Source organism: Vombatus ursinus, unplaced genomic scaffold, assembly GCF_900497805.2.
Source record: "Vombatus ursinus unplaced genomic scaffold, bare-nosed wombat genome assembly UNPS02010219.1, whole genome shotgun sequence".
Classification (NCBI taxonomy): Eukaryota; Metazoa; Chordata; class Mammalia; order Diprotodontia; family Vombatidae; genus Vombatus; species Vombatus ursinus.
In genome coordinates, this window is record NW_020949997.1 from 8,620,898 (window position 1) to 8,639,983 (window position 19,086).

General features: G+C 38.0%; 1 protein-coding gene across 2 annotated transcripts in view; it reads left to right on the forward strand.

Annotated features, from left to right (window-relative positions):
- Nucleotides 1-19,086, forward strand: part of MERTK (MER proto-oncogene, tyrosine kinase) — a 136,066-nt gene that overhangs the window by 105,991 nt on the left and 10,989 nt on the right. For both annotated transcript variants that reach the window (XM_027853889.1, XM_027853890.1), the window contains exons 10-14: nucleotides 1,476-1,629; nucleotides 6,241-6,326; nucleotides 11,245-11,340; nucleotides 13,936-14,016; nucleotides 15,835-15,927. In XM_027853889.1, the coding sequence (XP_027709690.1) occupies nucleotides 1,476-1,629; nucleotides 6,241-6,326; nucleotides 11,245-11,340; nucleotides 13,936-14,016; nucleotides 15,835-15,927 (510 nt within the window). The remainder of the gene's footprint in view (nucleotides 1-1,475; nucleotides 1,630-6,240; nucleotides 6,327-11,244; nucleotides 11,341-13,935; nucleotides 14,017-15,834; nucleotides 15,928-19,086) is intronic.

The following is a 19,086-nucleotide window of genomic DNA, read 5'->3' on the forward strand; positions in this document are numbered from 1 at the left end:
AAATGAGAGTATTAGGAAAGGCCTCACATAGAAGATTGTACCTGAATTGATTCCTGAAGGGAGCTAGGGATTCTGAGAGGGGAGGAGGGAGAGAGAGACAGGCAGACAGACAGACAGAGACAGAGAGAGACAGAGAGAAGCCAGTTTGTTAGGAGAGCAATGTGTGAAGGACAGCAATAAATATGGAAAGAGGTTGCAACCAGATTGTGTAAGGGCTTTAAAGGACAACCAGAAGAGTTTGTATTTTAGCCTAGAGGCAATAGGAAAACACTCTAGCTTCTTAAGTAGGGAGTGACGTCAGAAACCTGTGTTTTGGAATTTACATTTTCCCTACTCTGTGGAGGATGGATTGGAGGGAAGCCTGGAGACCAATTAAGAGGCTGTTTCAGTAGCACATATAAAAGGTCTTTAAGGGTCTAAAGTAAGGTGTGGTGGCCTTGTGAGTACAAAGAAAGGAATGGCTTCAAGAGATCTGATTAACAGTCTTGGCAACTGATCTGATATGAGATATGCAGAACTATGGAGAATTAAGGATGACTCCAAGTTTGTGAATCTAGGTAATTGAAAGGATACTGGTGGCCTCAATAGAATTAAGGAAGTTAAGGAGATTGGTAGATTTGAGGGATATGAGATGGGAATAGTGTTTCAGAAACTTAGGAGACATCCATTTCATTTGAGAAAAGTCGTGCATGTCGGAAAGGTAAGAAATGTGTGCCTACCAAACAGAACCATAATGCCCCGAACTTACCAAGAGACACTGGCAACCAGGTACAGATTAACTAATATGAAGTCCAAGAATATAGGAGTGCTTATCTTCACCACACATGGTAAATTCCTTACTCTGAAGCTTACAAAGTTTTAAAGTACTTTCAGCTCATTCTTTTGTGATCGAATGAATAGATTCATTAAAGCCTGAGTACAGTTGGATGCTTGTTTTCCCCTTCTATTATTACTACAAACCAGGGCAATTGAGGACATGAAAACCTTAAGAGTTTTCATGAACACTCAAAAGCATGAGCAGTCCAACATTTTCCTGGCATGGAAAAAAATCTGTGAACAAGACACAAACCCACAAAACTTTAGCATTAGAAGGGATCTCCAAGGCTGCTGAGTTGAATTCATACTTGACCAAGAATTTCTTCTATAATACATCTGACAAGTAAAGACCAAGTAAAGTGAGAAGGACCCTCTATCTCTGGAGGTAGCCCATTTCATTCTTGGATAGCTTAAATTGTTTGAAAGTTCTTCCTTACATCAAGCCTAAATCTGCATCTTTGCAGCTTCCATTGGTCTTATTTCTGCCCTCTGGTGCCAAACAGAGCAAGTTCATTCCTTCTTGTAGTAATTACCACCAACCTTTGAAAGGATGAAGATGTAGGGCTGGAGGAGAGAGCAGTACTAACTGTTGTTTTCTACTTAGTTAAAATACTGAAGGTATTTTGGATTTTTAATTTGAAAATGACTTTGTTTTGTAGGTTTAATAGACTTGGCTCCTTCTTCAGCTCCAGCCCCTGGGAATATAGATCCAATCATAATCATCCTTGGATGCTTTTGTGGAATTATTCTTATTGGGCTAATTCTTTATATATCTCTAGCCATTAGAAAGAGATTACAAGAGACAAAGTTTGGGTAAGTTACAGAGTTAAAATTAACATTAAAACAAATGATATCACATGATATATCTTTTTAAAATTAATTTTCTAATCATTTCTGTTTCCCTCTTCCTCCTTCCCTCCAATTAAGAAAGAAAAAAATATTACATACTAATACTTTATTGGTTAGTCAATTTGATCTGCTCCTGCTTCCAGTCTAATTAATGGAGCCAAAATCATCCTGTAGTCTATGGTTTAGTAATCTTTAGGCTGACCAGTCTATCAAATCATACTAAACTGCCTTTATTTAGGCAGATTCCCAAATATTAACTTTGTTGTCAGTGATTTAGTACCATTGATTTTGGTAGAAAGCCAACCCTAAAAATCACTCTCAGAGATAGAGAATCAATAGTACCAATACTATTTAGTGATCAAAAACCCAATTCATGTTCCTTTAATTAGAAATCATACAAAAATGGCATTAATATAGGTGGGGTTTTTTTTTTGTTGTTGTTGTTGGGTTATTTCAGTCATGTCCAACTCTTGGTGACCGCATTTGGGGTTTTCTTGGCAAAGATACTGGAGTGGTTTGCCATTTCCTTCCCCAGCTCATTTCATAGATGAGGAACTGAAGCAAACAGGGCTAAATGACTTGCCCAGGATTACAAAGCTAGTAAGTATCTGAGGCCAGATTTGAACTCATGACCGTGAGTCTTTCTGATTCGAAGTCCAATGCTCTATCCATTGCACCACCTAGCTGCCCTAGATTTATGTATAATTAATTTCCAGAAAAATCTTAATTAAGTAATTTTGTTACAAAAACCAGAGTTTATCTCCTGTAGAGGTCCCAAACTTTTTCCTGATGAGAACTTTTAAAAAAATATTTTCCTTAAGTTTTATGTTCACTAATAGAGGAAGAAAGGAGGAAAAAAGGTTGAGTTATCAATAAATTACAGTGAGTTATGGGGGACCCAAATTCATTCCCCACCACCTCTAGCTGTACTGCCATATACTTCTCTCCCCTGGCATTCCCTCCCCTTGGAATTCCCCAAAACTATGGGGAATGAGAAATGATGGTGACAATCAGCCTGCCCATGCTCATTTAATATGACTTAGACACTAACTAGTAGCTATCAGTTACCCACTTGGGAACCCCTGATTTACTTATGTCATATTTCAATATGTGAACAGTGAGTGTGTAGTTTGACAAAGTGAAAAAAAAAAACTGTCTCTTGGACAGATGATTTAACTGGAGCACATCCCTAGTGTTTTCATTTTTTGAGTCCTAACTTCCTTGAGTATGTTTTGGTTTCTTTCTGTATCTTCATGTAATATGCAGAAGACCCACAAAAGTTGAGAATGTGGTGTAGTAGAAAACACACTGGATTGGAAGTTGTGAGACATAGCTTCTAATCCCAGATCTGCCACTCACTGTCTGACCCCTGGTCAGGCTGTAACCACTTGGGCTTTAGTTTCTGCATTTGTAAAATGAAAAGGTTGGGCTGCAGGATCTATGAGGTCCTCTGAACTCTAAAAATCACTGAGTTTAAGTTGAGATCTTGAACTCTAATACAATCCAAAAGAATATGTTAGGCACCTACCATTTGCAGAATATTGTGCTATGTACCTGAGGATACAAAGAAAAAACAAAACAAAAATAGACCCCGTTTTTAAAAGCCATTCTGCTGGAGGGACCTGTCATTGATTTAGGGGTAGGGGCCCTTGTGTTTTACAGCCCTTAAGAATTTGTAGTTGAACAAAATGTATTTTATTCCAACTGGGCAGAAATTCCTAGTTTAGCATCATAGCAGCTATCTGATGTGTAGAAGTAATATTTCTCACTTTATGATAATTAGATTTCTTTTTTTGAGGTCACCCAGAATGAACAATCAGCAAATGCAAAACCAGAGAAATAAAGGACAAATAAATTCTTGCACACAGGAGATACTCAGAGAAATGCTAGTTGAAAGACTGGATGCATGGCAAAAAGCAGGGAATGTAGTTGTCTAATACCTTTTGGCACTCCAGTGGCTGTGCTCAAGGGCTTGAATTGCTGTTGGAAGCTAGATTTCCCTTTCCAGTAAGCTCACAAATACCTCGCTACTTCCTTCACTTGCTGTCCTTTCCAATTCTATTTCCTTCCTTCTTTCAGAAGGAAATTTGTCATGTCTGTCTGCCCATAAAGTTCCTCTAAACCTTTTTTAGATCATGGACCCTGTGGCAGCCTGGTGAAGCCTATGCACCTCCATTCTGAAATAATGTTTTGTTGCTTACACTCACAATTAAAGGAAATGCTAAATTTCAATTAGTGGTTAATAAAAATAAAGATGTAATCTTTTTTCCCATCCAAGTTTACTTATCCCCTGAAATCTATCCATGGCAGGTAGACTCTCGAAAAAATTATTAAGCATTTACTATGTGCCAGACACTGTGCTAAGTGATGGAGAGAGATGAGGATGGAAAGGAAGTCTGTGGATCCCAGTTTAAAAAGTTGTTCTAAAATGATCATGATGTATGTTTAAAAAACTTTAGAAATAAAGTGCTACTCATATCTTAATGGGTCACAGGAGCTTCTTGACACAGCACCAACATAGTGTTAATATTTTAGTTTGTAGGAACAAATCACCAAAAATACTAGATGTAGAAGGAACAAGCTTTGGGGGGAGGGGTGTTACTCATTGCTTAGCCAAGATTTTTGACCTGACCAATGACTCTCCATTCTTTTTGACTCCTGGAATTCAAGTTGTTTGAATATTGCATTGTACACTTGGAAAGTCAGTGGAAAGAAAATAGACAATTTTAACAGAATGAAAATACAGTTTATCTTTGGGAGGAAAGGTTCTTTTTTTTTATTTAAGGATTAAATTTTATTTTATTTTCACAAAAATTTACCTTCTCTCCCTTTCTCCAATAAGAAAGCAAAACAAGCAAAATCTGTCTTTTCTTTAACTTGGCCTAAGAGGAATATACAAGATTGCAAAATGTAAAAGAATTGTTCTCTGTCACTGACATAATTTTGTCTATAAGGGGATTTATTAGAATCTTTTTTTTTTTTGGCCTCCCTGTCCTTTTTTTTTTCAATTTATTTATTTTTAGTTTTCAACATTCACTTCCACAAGATTTTGAGTTCCAGATTTTCGCCCATCTCGCCCCTCCCCCTACCCCAAGGTGGCATGCATTCTAAATACCCCTTCCCCTAGTCTGCCTTCCCTTCTATCTCACCCCCCCTTCTCTTACCCCCTTCCCCTTCTATTTTCCTGTAGGTCAGGATACATTTCTGTATCCCATTTCCTGTATTTCTTATTTCCCAGTTGCATGTGAAAACCTTTTTTTTTTTAAAACGTGTTTTTAAAACTTTGGGTTCCAAATTTTCTCCCTTGCTCCCTCCCTCCCCACCCACCCTCATTGAAAAGGCAAGCAACTCAACACAGGTTATACATGTGCAGTTATGCAAAACACTTCCATAGTAGTCATGTTGTGAAAAACTAAGTATATTTTCCTTAATTCTATCCCGCCCCCCATTTATTCTATTCTTTCTTTTGACCCTGTCCCTCCTCAAAAAGTGTCTGCTTCTGATTACCCCCTCTCCCAATCTGCCCTCCCCTCTATCATCCACCTGCTTTCTTGTCCCCTTCCCCCCCGTTATCCTGTAGAGTAAGATAGATTTTCATACCCAATTGAGTGTGTATGTTATTCCCTCCTTAAGCCAAATCCAATGAGAATAAGATTCACTCATTCCCTCCCACCTTCCCCTGTTTCCCTTCCACTGTGAGTGCCTTTTCTTTTCTGTTTTTTTGTGAGATAATTTACCCCATTCTACCTCTCCCTAGGAAAGGTTCTTTTAAAACAGGAGTTATTAACTTAGGGTCTGTAGACTAGATTTGAAATTTTTATTATTGTTTCAGTATAATTGGTTTCCTTTGTAATCCAATGCACTTTATTTTATTCATTTAATTACATTTTTCTGAGACAAGATCCAAAAACTTCACCAGACTGCAAAAAGGTCTATGACACAAAAGAAAACTGTTCTCTTTTAGAAGAAGAATTTGATGAGCAACAGTCATAATTAGTAACACATTTGATTAAACATTGATTAAGTGCTTAGTATGTACCATAATAGGTGAACCAGTGGATAGAGTGCCAGGCCTGGAGTCAAGAAGACTCCTTTTCATAGGTTCAAATTTGGCCTCAGACACTAGCTATGTGACCCAGGGCAAGTCACTTAACCATGTTTGCCTGAGTTTTTTCATCTGTAAAATGACAAACTGCTCTGATATCTTTACCAAGAAAACCCCAAATGGGGTCACAAAGAGTTGGACACAACTAAAAAATGACTTGAACAACAACAAGTACCAGGCCCTGTGCAAAACTGGGGATACAAAATACAAACAGGCACCTACAGGCTCTGCCATCAAAGAGCATATATCATTTTAAGGAGAGAAGACAACAAATACAGGGGAACTGGAAGGGAAGTTTGAAAATGAAGGCTGGATTCTGAGCAAAATAAGGCAAAAACTCCCCTTTCATCTCCAGTGTTCCAAGGAAATAGTCCAAGTGGATGGGTGGCATGGTGATTAACACTAACATTTGTTTTATGAATTCAGTTTTTCAAAAGGATTATCATATCTATCTTTTTTTTTAAATTTAGGAATGCCTTCACAGAGGAGGATTCAGAATTGGTTGCAAATTGTAAACCAAAGAAATCTTTCTCTCGGCAAGCTATTGAACTCACTTGTAAGTTGACTGATATTTCATTTTCCCTTGGAAGAAGTTTAAATTGTTTTCTGACTGGCAAAGGCCCAAATCTGTTGGGATTCTAAGAAACACCAACTAAATGGAAGAACAACTGTAAATAGTGTGGTGTAGTAAATGAATAAAGTGCTGAGCTTGGAGGTAGGAAGACTTGGGTTTAGAACCTGATTTTGATACTTGCTGGCTGTGGGATCCCAGGGGAGACAATTAGTCACTTTGTGCTTTGAAGAACTTGCTAGGACTTCTCTACTAAATTGTGGACAGTTGAAATCTGTTCTTGGATGTAGTTTACCGTACTGTGAATTCCAAGCACTAAAAATAAAAACTAATCAGAGTAAGGGCTTTATCATCCACCTCTGTCTTGCACATTCTTAACTAGTTGGCTAGGCTTGGATCTGGAGGTGATGGGTTAATATGCATAGACTTGTAGTAACTAGAAAACTAGAGCAATAGAACGAAGCCCTGAAACTTAAAGCATTAGAGTGGCCAACTCTAGAAAACCGGGTCGGATGTCAAATGCTCAATTGAAAGGAATAACCTAAAAGACATAATCTCAAGCGTTATTTGAAATATTGGTTCCTTGGTAACATTTTTCAAAGCCCAGAATGTTATTTGTTCTCTAGAGCAATGCTATTTAAACTGTGGGTCATGACCCCATATGGGGTTATGAAAAATTTGGCAAGAGTAAAAGGTTTCACAATGTGCAATGACCAAAAATTAATTCAAAATCAAACATGCAATGAATCTGAGGTGTTTCTGGCACAGTTTGCCCATGTTGCATCATGCAACTTTACTGCGGTCTTGGTTCTGAACACAAAGAGTGCACGCTTTGCACTGCCAATGCCATCATGCCCATGCAGCATCAATGAACACTGTCGAAATGTGAAAAAAGTCATGAGTAGAAAAAGTTTAAGAAGCCCTGCACTAGAGTCTTTTGTAAAAATGATGGTTTCTTCTTTCCTTAGAGCACTTTCAAAGTGCTCTCATCTAATTAGAATTGGAGCAGAGGCGGATGTGATCACAGTGGTTGTGAATTACTTCTGAAATAATGTCAAAGAAATCACATAAATGTCGTATGATACTTCCACATTTTAGTAAAAAGGCTTTCATAATGCAGCGATGGGGTATATAGGTAAACAGAGAGTCGTCATTTAGTCAACAAGCATTTATTCAGCTCCTGCTATATGACAGACACTGTGCTTCATGCAGGGGATATAAAGAAAGACAAAAAAAATGTTTCTTGCCCTGAAGGAGTTCACTTTCCAGTGAGAGAGTCACCATGAAAAAAATCCATCTATCTATCTATCTATCTATCTATCTATACACACACACATATATAAGTGAGATGGAGAATAAATGGAAGGTTATCTCAGAGGAAAGACACTAGCCGACAGCTCAGAAGGGCACAGGGAAGGAGAATCAATGGAATGGGAAAAGCCTCTTGAAAAAAGTGAGGCTTGAGCTGAGTTTTGAAGGAAGCCAGAAGTCAAGAGGGAATGGTAAGGAGGGAGAGCATTCCAGGCAAGGGGGACAGCCGGTGAAAAGGCTTGGAGTCAGGAGATGGAGTATTATGTTGAAGGAACAGCAAGAACTCCAGCATTGCTAGATTGTAGAGTATGCAGAGGGGAGTAAAGAGTAATGAAACTGGAAAGGTCGGAAGGGTTCAAGATGGTAAGGGCTTTATGTATCAAATGCAGGATTTTATATTTGATCTTGTAGGTAATAGGAAGCATTGGAGTTTACTGAGTAGGAGGGTAACATGGTTAGATTTGCACTTTAGGAAAATCACTTTGGTAGGATAGATTGGAGTGGGGAGAGACTTGAAGCAGGTTGACCAACCAGAAGGCTAGTGCAATAGTCCAGAAGTTAGGTGATGAGGGCCTAGAGTGGCATCTGTATGAATGGAGAGAAGGCGATGTCTATGAGAGATGTTGTGAATATAAAAAATGACATGACTTGGCAACAGATTGGATAAATGGGGTAAGTAAGAATGAGAATTTAAGAATTATGTCAAATAGGAAAATTCAAAAGTGAGAGGAGTTTGGGGAGAAAGAAAGCAAATTCTCCTTTGGACATGTTGAGTTTGAGATGTGTACAGGACATCAGGTTCAAGATGTCTGAAAGACATTTGGTGATTTGAACCAAGAGCTCATGAGAGGCATTAGGAATGGATATATAAATCTAGGAATCATCTGCATAGAGATGATAATTGAACCAATGGAAGCTAATGAAATCATCAAATGAGATAATATAAAAGGAGAAGAAGTGAAGAGGGCCATAGGACAGAATCATGGGGGATAGTCACAATTTGTGGGTGTGACCTGGATAAGGATCCAACAAGGGAGACTGAGAAGGAACAGACAGACAGAGAGGAGGATAACTAGAGAACAGCATCATGGAAACGTAGAGTGAAGAGAGTATCAGAGAGAAATGTGTGATTGACAATGCTAAGTACTACAGAGAGGTCAAGAAGGATGAAGATTGAGATAAGGCCATGTAACTTTGGAGAGAGCAGTTTCAGTTGAATGATATCACAAACCAGATATCTGAGGGTTTAGAAGAGAATGAGAAGAGAGTGGGTAGAGGCATTGAGTGTAGATGGCTTTTTTTGAGGGGTTAAACTGAGATAAGGAGAAGAGTTATAAGATCATGGATAGTGGGTACATTAAGATACAGTGAGAGTTTTTGGAAGATGAGTGAGACCTGGTCATGTTTGTAGGTAGCAGAGAAGGAAACACTAAATGGAAGAGATTGAAGATTAGAAAGAGAGTGGGGATTATCGAGGAGGGAATCTCTAAAGAAGAAGAGAGAGAATGGAATGAAGGGTACATGTTGGGGGATGGACTTGGCAAACAAAAGAATCACCTCCTCATCAGAGACTAGAATGATGTGTGAGATAAAGTCAGGGGGATGTGAAATGAAGAGGAGGGGAGAAGAGGGGTAACATGGGAAGCTTAAGGAGAGAAGAAAGGGCTTGGAACAACCACTGTGTTGAGATAGGAATCACTGAGTGAGTAAGTAGGAGGATTGCCTTGCTGCATTGGGGGCTTAGTTGAAAATTGCTAACATAAATTTATAGAGGACCTAGTTAGCCTGGTTTTGTGATTTCCTTTAATTCTGTTCTGAGAGAGTACATGAAGAGGAACAAAGGAGGCAGGTGGCAAGGGTAATCCAAGGTTGTGTTTTGTCAAGGCATGATTGACAATAGGACAAGGAAATGGGATTTGAGAGGAGAGGGTAATGATGAATTGAAATGATTCTCCAAGGAATTGAGACTGGGAAGAGAAGAAGAGGTAGCCAAAACAGAGGTGATGACTTAGGATAGTAGAGAGAGATAGAGGAATTGTAGGTCATGGTGAGGTTGAAAAGTAGGTTTAGGACAGAGGTGGGGAACCTGCAACCTTGAGGCCACATGTGGCCCTTTAGGTCCTCAAGTGCGGCCCTTTGCCTGAATCCAAACAAATTTGTTCTGTGAAGTTTGGATTCAGGCAAAGGGCCGCACTTGAGGACCTAGAGAGCCACATGTGGCCTCGAGGCTGCAGGTTCCCTACCCCTGGTTTAGGAGGAGTGTAGGGGGAGAATGAAAGATAAAAGATTATGACCAAATAAAGGAGTTTCACAGTCCTTGAACATGGAAGTGGGTCACTTTGGGGTGAGAGCGATGACAGGATCCCTGTGTGTAGTGGAGGCAGAGTAGAGGAGTGATAGAATCATAGCTTTATAGCTAGAAGGAAGGGAACAAACATTTATTAAGTATGTGCTATGTGCCAAGCATGTGCTAAGCACTTTACAAATATGATCTCATTTGATCTTCACAACATCCAGGGGTGGTAGGTGTTATTATGATCCTTGTTTTACAATTGAGAAAACAGGCCAGCAGATGTTAAGTAACTTGCCCAGGGTCACATGGCTAGTAAGTGTCTGAAGCCAGAATTGCACTTGTCTTCCTGATTCCAGGTCCAGTGTTCTATCCACAGCATCATTTAGCTGCTTCTTAACTTTTAGAAGGGACCCACTTTTATTTCGCTGATGAGGAAACTGGGGCTTGAAGAGGTTATTTGTGCAAAGTTATATAAGAAGTAAAAGAACATATTGAGTACTCTTTTTATGTCTTTTTTTTTAATGTCACCAGAAGTAAGCTCTTCATAGGCAGGGACTGTGTCTTATACTTCATTTATGCCTGTAGTATTATACTAGACACCAGGCCTTTCCATTCACCTCATAGCTTTATTGTCTCACCCATTTAGAATTTGAGCTCTGAGAGCAAGGAGTACCTCGCATTTCTGTTTGCATTCCTAGGGTTTATCACAGTACTGGCACACAGTAAACACTTGATTCCATTTCATTTTTTACTAAGTGCTTAACAAATACATTGACTAATCATAGTATAATCAAGTAAGCCAAAAAGAAAGCTTCCTCTTTATCCCCCCTCCCTTACTCACTGCTACATTGTTATAGCCCAACATGTGGCCAGTTAGGCTGTTCACATTGAGAATAACCTTTCTGAGCCCTGAAGGAGTTCATTCCAATCATCTGGGTTGTAACAAAATCCACTGTGATAATTATCATTGGCATTATTTCTGGGTAACAATGTCTGTGTCATGGAAACTGTTAGACCTTATCAGTCTTTCTGAGTCCTCCTTAATGTAGTGCTTTCCCTTTCTCAATTATCTCCAATTTATCTTGTATGTATCTCATTTGTACGTTGGTATTTTCTCATGTTGTCTCCCCCATTAGATTGTAAACTCCTTAAGAGTACAGACCATCTTATGCCCTTTTTTTCATCCCTGGCAGATTATTTGGCACATAGTAGGCACTTAATAAATGCTTGTTGAATGAATTGACTGATTGAAAAAGAACCTTGTGACGTTGACAACTACTCTGTGTGCTTCTCTTTCAGTGAGAAGTCTGGGGGTCAGTGAAGAATTACAGGATAAACTGGAAGATGTTGTGATTGACCGGAATCTCCTGACTCTTGGAAAAATTCTGGGAGAAGGTAACCAAATTGGAGCCCTTATTAAAAAGCAGAAAAACTACCACAAGAGCATTTTGGTGAATTTGAATAATGTGAAATGTCTCTGAGGGTATTTTCTAGCTCATTTTTACTTGAAATAATAGGATTAATGAAAATGCTTGTCATAAAGATTTGCTCTTTGGGGGTAGTTCATAAAACAATGTTTTAGTCCCCAGTAGGGAGAAACATAACTACCCTTATGAGAGTGAATATCCAGAAACTCACCAATCAGATACCCATGTGCTTTAGATTGATTTTTCTGGTTCTTTTATATATTGTTTTATTAGGAAAACTGGGTTCAAAGTTTGCCTTAGGACACTTGTTAGCTTTATGACCCTGGGCAAGTCACTTCTTAGACCCTCAGTTTCCTCATCTATAAAATGGTAAAACCTTTTTTAGACCCTAATGTACTATAAAAATGTGCATTGTTGTTATTCCTGGTGCCTTTCTAATTACTCTAGTAAGAACCAACTTGGCATATATTAGAAAGGATATGGACTTGCTGAAACCTTTTCAAAGGAAGTGACTACCATGGTAAGAGGACTCAAAACCAGGTTTTAAAGGGCCTGTTTCAGTAATCAAGTATTTTTAGATGGAAGAAGACTTGGACAGACTTGAATGGGTTGAGAACATGGCAGTTGTCTTTAAATATTGGGAGGAGGGATTTTCCCGTAAGAAGGAAGAATTAGAAATATTATCCTTCACTCAAGAGGAAAGCTATAATGAACGAATGTAAGTTATAGAAGACCAATTTTGATTCAAAGAAAGAACTTCCTAATAATTAAGAAATGTTGGGAAATGGAACGGAATGCTTCAGGAATGTGTTCAAGTGAGGAGGCCATTTCTCAGGAATGTTGTGTTGAAGTATTAAAGCAGTAGAAGAGATTCATCCTTCAAGACGATGAGCTAGACTGGATGGCCTCAAAAATCCTTTCAGCTATAGGATTCTGTGATTCTATGTGATAAATAATTTATCTGAAGATAATTGGTATATCCTTTTTCACTCCAGCTCTTGGGCATCATTAACTTGATGATGTTCATCTATAATACCCTTTTAATTTCTTAGATTAGTTATCATATTTAATAAGCTAAGAGTCCAAATTAGATTGGATTAAAGGACTTGCTATTGCCTTATTTGGTTATTCATCAGATGTTGATCATTTTCCTTTACTGAAATGATGGTATTAAATTGTAGGTTCCTGGAGGGCAGATATTATTCTTTTTCATTTTTTTTTTCACTGTGCCTTGAACTTACTAGGTGTTTAATAAATGGGCTGGAGAAAAATATTATTGAATTTTATCTAATTACATTAATTTTAGCTATATTCTTTTATGAAAAGTAGTATTCCTCCTTATCTAGCAAATCATAGCTTTCAGTTGGGGGGGGCGGATAGAAGTAGCATAAAGTTATAAATGGAAGGTACACTAAACCTGAATTTCAGTGGTTTTAGTCAATGGTTCTCAGACTTTTGGTCTCATGACCCTTTTACCCTCTTAAAAATCATTGAGGACCCCAAAGAGCTTTTGTTAATGTGGTTTGTATCTACCAATATTTATCATATTAAAAATTAAAACCAATGTGTTTTTAAATTACTTTTAAAATAATAATAAACCTACTTATATTAATATATTTTAATGAAAATAACTATATTTTCCAAAACAAAAAAATTAGCAAAGGGTATGGCATTGTTATGCCTCTTTTTGCATATCTCTTTATGTCTGGCTTATTAGAAGAGAGGTAGATTCTCCTATCTGCTTCTATGTTCAATACGTTACAGTATGTTGGGGGTTTTTTTGTTTTTTGTTTTTTGTTTGACTAGGCAATGGGGTTAAATGACTTGCCCTGGGTCACACAGCTAGTAAGTATTGTGTGTTTGAGGCTGGATTTGAACTCAGATCCTCCTGACTCCAAGACCAGAGCTCTATCCACTGTGCCACCTAGCTGCCCCTGCAATATGTTGTTTTAATTAAAGTGTATGAAGAAAATCTGGCCTCACACAGATATATAATTGGGAAAGGGAAGAGTATTTTAATAGGCAAATAGCCTCTTAATATTATTATGAAAATTGTTTTAGCCTTGCAGACCTCCAGAAAGGCCTCTGGCACCTCAGGTTTCCCAGACCACACTTAGAGAACTGACGTTCTAGGTCAAGTCCCAACCTTGCACTTGTTGACTATATGAACTAAGGCAAATCACTCACATTTCTGCACTTCAGCATCATTATCTATAAAATGAGGAGACTGAATGAATTGATCATTATAATGATTGTGAGTTCCATAAGGGTAGGGACTATCTTTTGTCTCTTTTTGCATCCCCAGTGCTTAGTACAGTCCCTGGCACACAGTAGGCACTAAATAAATATTTACTGACTGATCTCTAAGGTCCTTTCCAGCTCTTAATCCTATGGTCCTATTAAACATAACATGTATGGAGTAATGTGTTAATCTCTGCCTACTTTGAGTGTGTTAATGCTTTTAACCAAATCGGCAAAAATTGCTTTGATGCTTTTTTAGGTCTCTTGTATTTGTGATGTAATTTTGTGCAGGGTTAATATAAACTGTTGTTTTACTTTCTAGGAGAGTTTGGGTCTGTAGTGGAAGGAAATCTTAATAAACAGGATGGAACGTCTGAGAAAGTAGCAGTAAAAACCATGAAGTGTAAGTTCCCATTAGGCAAGCATAAATACTGTGGGCAATGGGGTGTTTTTGTCTTATGTATTGTGGGAATATGTGTGGTGGGGATTGCCGCCTTCAGTGGTCCTAGTTTGATCACACAAGTAAAGAGTCTGCTTGGAAGAGTGAAGAAGGGCTGGGGGACGTTCTGCTGTTGAGGGAGAGATTGGGAGGTGAGGGAAGAAATTTTCAAGTAGCCCTGACATTTCTAATCCTAAGGATTCTAGGCATGGCCCTCTCCCTGCCAGAAGTGTTTAGGTACTTGCTCGGCCCAAGATTACCAATCAATCAATGGCTTCAGCATCCTGGGATCAATATTCCAGTGCTTCAGTGGATCTATGATCACATTTGTATGAGCTTCCTTCTACTGATTAAAACCAATCCATCCCTTCTTATCCTGTGTGATTCTTACCCATGTCTTTCCATAAATCCTCCATTTTGATCTACCCAACATAGTAAAGGCCTTTTTCTGGGTCTTTCAATATTTTGCACATACCGTGATTATGTTATTGTATTTCAAAATAACAATACTGTTAGTAATATATAATAAGATGATATATTTTATTTTAAAAAATTTCATCAAGGCTCATAAAGAAAACTGTGAAGCCTGCTATTGTAGTGCTTTTAATGGGCCCACTATTAATACCTTCTTCACTCTTGTGTCTTTATTAACTCACCGCAGATGTTCTGTGGTATTTTTAATCAAAGTTGAAAGGCAAATTAGATTCTTTCAAAGTAGGACACTATCTTAATCGGGCATGAGAAGACAAACCAAAATGTAAGAGGTGCCTTTTATGCCTATACATCTATTACCTGGAAATCTATTGCAATAAAAAAGGAGTGATCTGTTTTATTAACTAGTAGCAAAATTTGTTTCTAATTGTAGCCAAATAAATATGGACTGGTCCTGAAGCACATATTAATCTCTCCTTTCCTTTTTATGATTTTTAATTTAGATTTGTGAGTATACTCTCCATGTGTTTGCCTGTGGGAAAGCAGTATATTCTTTTGGCATAGCTGAGGTTGTCAGAAGGAAAAGTGGGTAAAAGGGAGTAATAAATTATGGACAGAGCTGCTGAAAAAATTGTTGGTCATTATAGCTTTAAGAATACCACTGCTAAGTTGATTTAATTCCTGGAAATTGAATTAAATAGCTTTTCAAATAGCTTTAAAAAATTGAGCCTCTGACCCTCTGAATGGGGAAATACTCCCTTGTTTAACACAACATTTTTGGAATCCTCTGCATCCTTTAAGGCCATGCTCAAATTTTAGCTGTCCCATGAAGTTTTCTATGGTTTCTACCCCCTTCTTCCCCTTCCCCAAGACAGAAGGACATGGCCTTTCCCTTCTTGACACTTCTGAGAACTCTTCACCTTTGTTATATATCTGGCGCATGTTATTTTGGGTTTATTTACAAGCAGGGATGGGAAATGTTATAAAGGGGATTCTTTTTCAGTTCTGTTCCTTAGAACAGATGGCCACTGAGGTCCCTTCAAACCCTGAAAAAAGTCTGTGAAATAAAAGAAAATTCTGTACTTTTACATTTTTCTCCTCTGCCCAAATAAGTGACAAGCTCCTGCGGATAGGGTATGGCTCTCATTGCCTACCATTCTGTCTGTATCTAGCAGACATTGAACAAATGTTGATTAAGTTCGTTGAATTGTGTCGTTAGCACAGACAAAAAAATAATAGGGAACAAGTCAAAGTGCATTTTTGGAGGGTAAAAAATGCTTCTTCTTTGTCCCCCACCCTGTAACCAGGTAAAATAACTTTGATCTCTGGTTTTTTTCAACTCTTTTTCAGTGGACAACTTTTCCCAGAGTGAGATAGAAGAATTTCTCAGTGAAGCGGCCTGCATGAAAGACTTTGACCACCCCAATGTCATCAGACTCCTAGGTATGCTGATCACATGTTAGAAATGAGGCCAAAATAGAATCACTGAGAGTAAACTTGGATGAAGAATGTAATTTTAACAAAACCTCACAGCTTTCTCCCCTCTAACTTTCTCTTGAGCTTAACTTGGTGGATATTTGAAGGCAAGGACCAGATCATTTGTGTGTTCCGCTCGTTGAGGGCAGGGACTATCTTTTGCCTCTTTTTTACACCCCTAGTACTTAGCACCGGGCCCCACCTGACACGTAGGAGGTGCTTAATAATTTTTGATTGATTAGTATTATGCACAGTATAGGACACAATGAGTTTTAAGTAAATTCCTCACTCACTCTCTGAGTTCCTCAGACTTCATTTTTCTTTCTTTAGGCTGCCTGACTACCTTTATCTTCCATTAATTTATATCTTTGGTCTCTGCTAGTTCTCTTTCTCTGCTTGCTTTTGATCACTCTTGTATTTCTGTGTTTCACTCTGTTCTTTTGCTTATCTCAGATCTCCCAGGTCTCCTTATGGCACACTTACCCTCCTGCTGCATCTTACTCTGACAGTAATAATGGTCTCGAACTCCACCTCCTTAGAGTGTTTGTTTTCTTATGTGAAACATTGAAGAAGCATTACCTCCTGAAAACAGACTAATCTAATACTGCTAGAGGTTAGTTTTCCACTACTGGGCACTTTTATCATATTTTGCTGGTGATGGAATTTGAACATTCAGGTCAACATCCTGCATGGGATAAGCATAGTTGGGCACTAAAGTGGGTGCTCTGGGTTGGGAATTTCACTTCTAGGCCTAATTCTGCCACCAATGTTCTGTATCATCAGCTTGGGTATGGTTTCTCCACATTAAGGGTTTTTTCCTCCCCCCAAAATAGCATATACCCTATGTAGCATAGAAAAAATATGAGGGCAGCTAAGTGGTGCAGTGGATAGAGCACTGGCCCTGAATTCAAGAGGACCTGAGTTCAAATCTGGACTCAGACCAAACACTTGACACTTACTAGCTGTGTGACCCTGGGCAAGTCACTTAACCCCAATTGCCTGAAAAACAAAAACAAAAACAAAAAAAAAAATGAGAGGAAATTAGATACTGTCCACAGAGCATTTGGGGCCAAAATATTGAATAGATGGAAAGTTATAACAGTTCATATTGCTGTATTGCTTTGTGGTTTATAGAGCACTCTTTTCACAACTCTGTGAGTTGTGCAGAGGGAATGTTATTATTTCCATGTTATAGATGAGTGATTGAGGCTCAAGGAAGCTTACTTTTTACTAAGTTACTTACTTTATTTGCCAACACTTTTAGGGCTATCGCTTGTCAGAACTGGGGCTCAAACCCAAGTCTTCTGAGTTTAAGTCTAGGTTCTTTGAGCCTCCCTAGGCTGTTTCCCCCACTTTACCCAAGCATAGTCAAATCTAAGTTATACCTCCTGAGGGTAAGGGACAGGAGTTCAGATTGTTTCTGACTAAAGTAGCGCATACCATTAATCTTTGAGAGTCTCTTCCTCTTGTAAGATTTACCTTCTGAATTACATTTTTCTTAAATGGGTATTAAAACTAATTTTCTTATCTTAAGTATACATAACCTGAGAAACCAATAGAGGCGATCTGTGCTAGATAGTTGTATGAAGCCGATCTACTATTAAAATTTAGCCACAAATAATCCACAAAATAATTCATTGAGAGTTGGATCAATTACTATTATCCAGACTGTAAAGAAGTGACTATTAAAGTCATATAAGTAGGAAATTTCCATAGACATCCCGTTAAAAAAACAAAGGCATATTGAAAACATTTAATTGTATCTTCTTTGTTCTATGGACTTGGGCTTCACAAGGGGCAAAACATCCAGTTTACTCTTTTACTAAAACATAATGAATTTGTCTTGCATGGGTTTTTTTTTTTTTAAAGATCAAATTTGGTTGGGAAAGTATAAGAATGACTACTCTAAGAGGAAATGATTCTGTCACCTGGGAGCTGACAGTGAACTTCCCCATGGGCGCTTTTCCATGTCGTCCTTGATCACCTTCTTTAGGCTGCTCTGAGAAGTAATAGAGAAAAGCATTTTCCGTGACTGGAAATACCGGTTCTACCTCTTGAAACAATATGGGATTCTGTTTGGACATTTGAAAATAAGTCCAAATAACATCTCATGCTTAAAAAACTGCTATTTATAAATAGTTGCCCACTAAAGACAATAGTTGGTGTAGTTGAAGGGGCACCAAATTCAGATTCTCAAGATCAGAGTTTGAATTTTGGTTTTCCCATTTCTTTCCTGTGTGATCTTGGGCAGGTCATTCCATTCCCCAGTTTCCTTCTCTGTAAAATAGACTAATACTTGACTCATTGGGTTGTTGGGAGGATACATTGAAATAATGCATATAAAGCTACTTGTAAATTGTAAAGTACTAAAGAAACAGCAGCTCGTTCTTCTTGTTAATGATTTGTCTGAACCTAATTACCATATACTTAGCAATTTCAAAGTGAGCTTTAGTAACATCTATTATTAGGAGATCATAGCATAGGCTGACCATTTTTAAAATGACTTTCCTTCATGTAACATTTAAATTTCAGGGGGTACAATGTAATGTACAATTTATGTTCTTTTATTCTCAAGCCATGTCTTTTGTGGTATGCTTTTCATTCAGTCCTTAATTTTTGTTTACACGAAACCAAGATGTCGGTGAAAAGTGCATGTTAGTATGCAACACAACCATCATACTAATTTGTGTTGAGAAGTGTGACATAGTGGATAGAATGCGGACTTGGAATCAGGAAGACCTCAGTTCAAATCCTTTCAATGGTTACTTACTAGTTATGCAACCATGAACAAGTAACCTTTCTGAGCCTCAGTTCCTTCATCTGTAAGATGGGAATAATGATACTTTTCAGGATTAATATGAGTGTCAGTAAATCAACAAACATTTTTTAAGCATTTACTATGTGCCAAGCAAAGTGCTAAATGCTGGGATACAAAGATGAGATAATGCATATAAACTGCTTTGCAAACTTTTTATAATCATATAAATGGCATTTATCATTATAATATATTAGTACCTTTCTATAAGATATCTAGGGGCTCTACATAGCAATATTGTTTATCAATTTAATTTATTAAGTCAGATAGATAGATAGATAGATAGATAGATAGATAGATAGATAGATAGA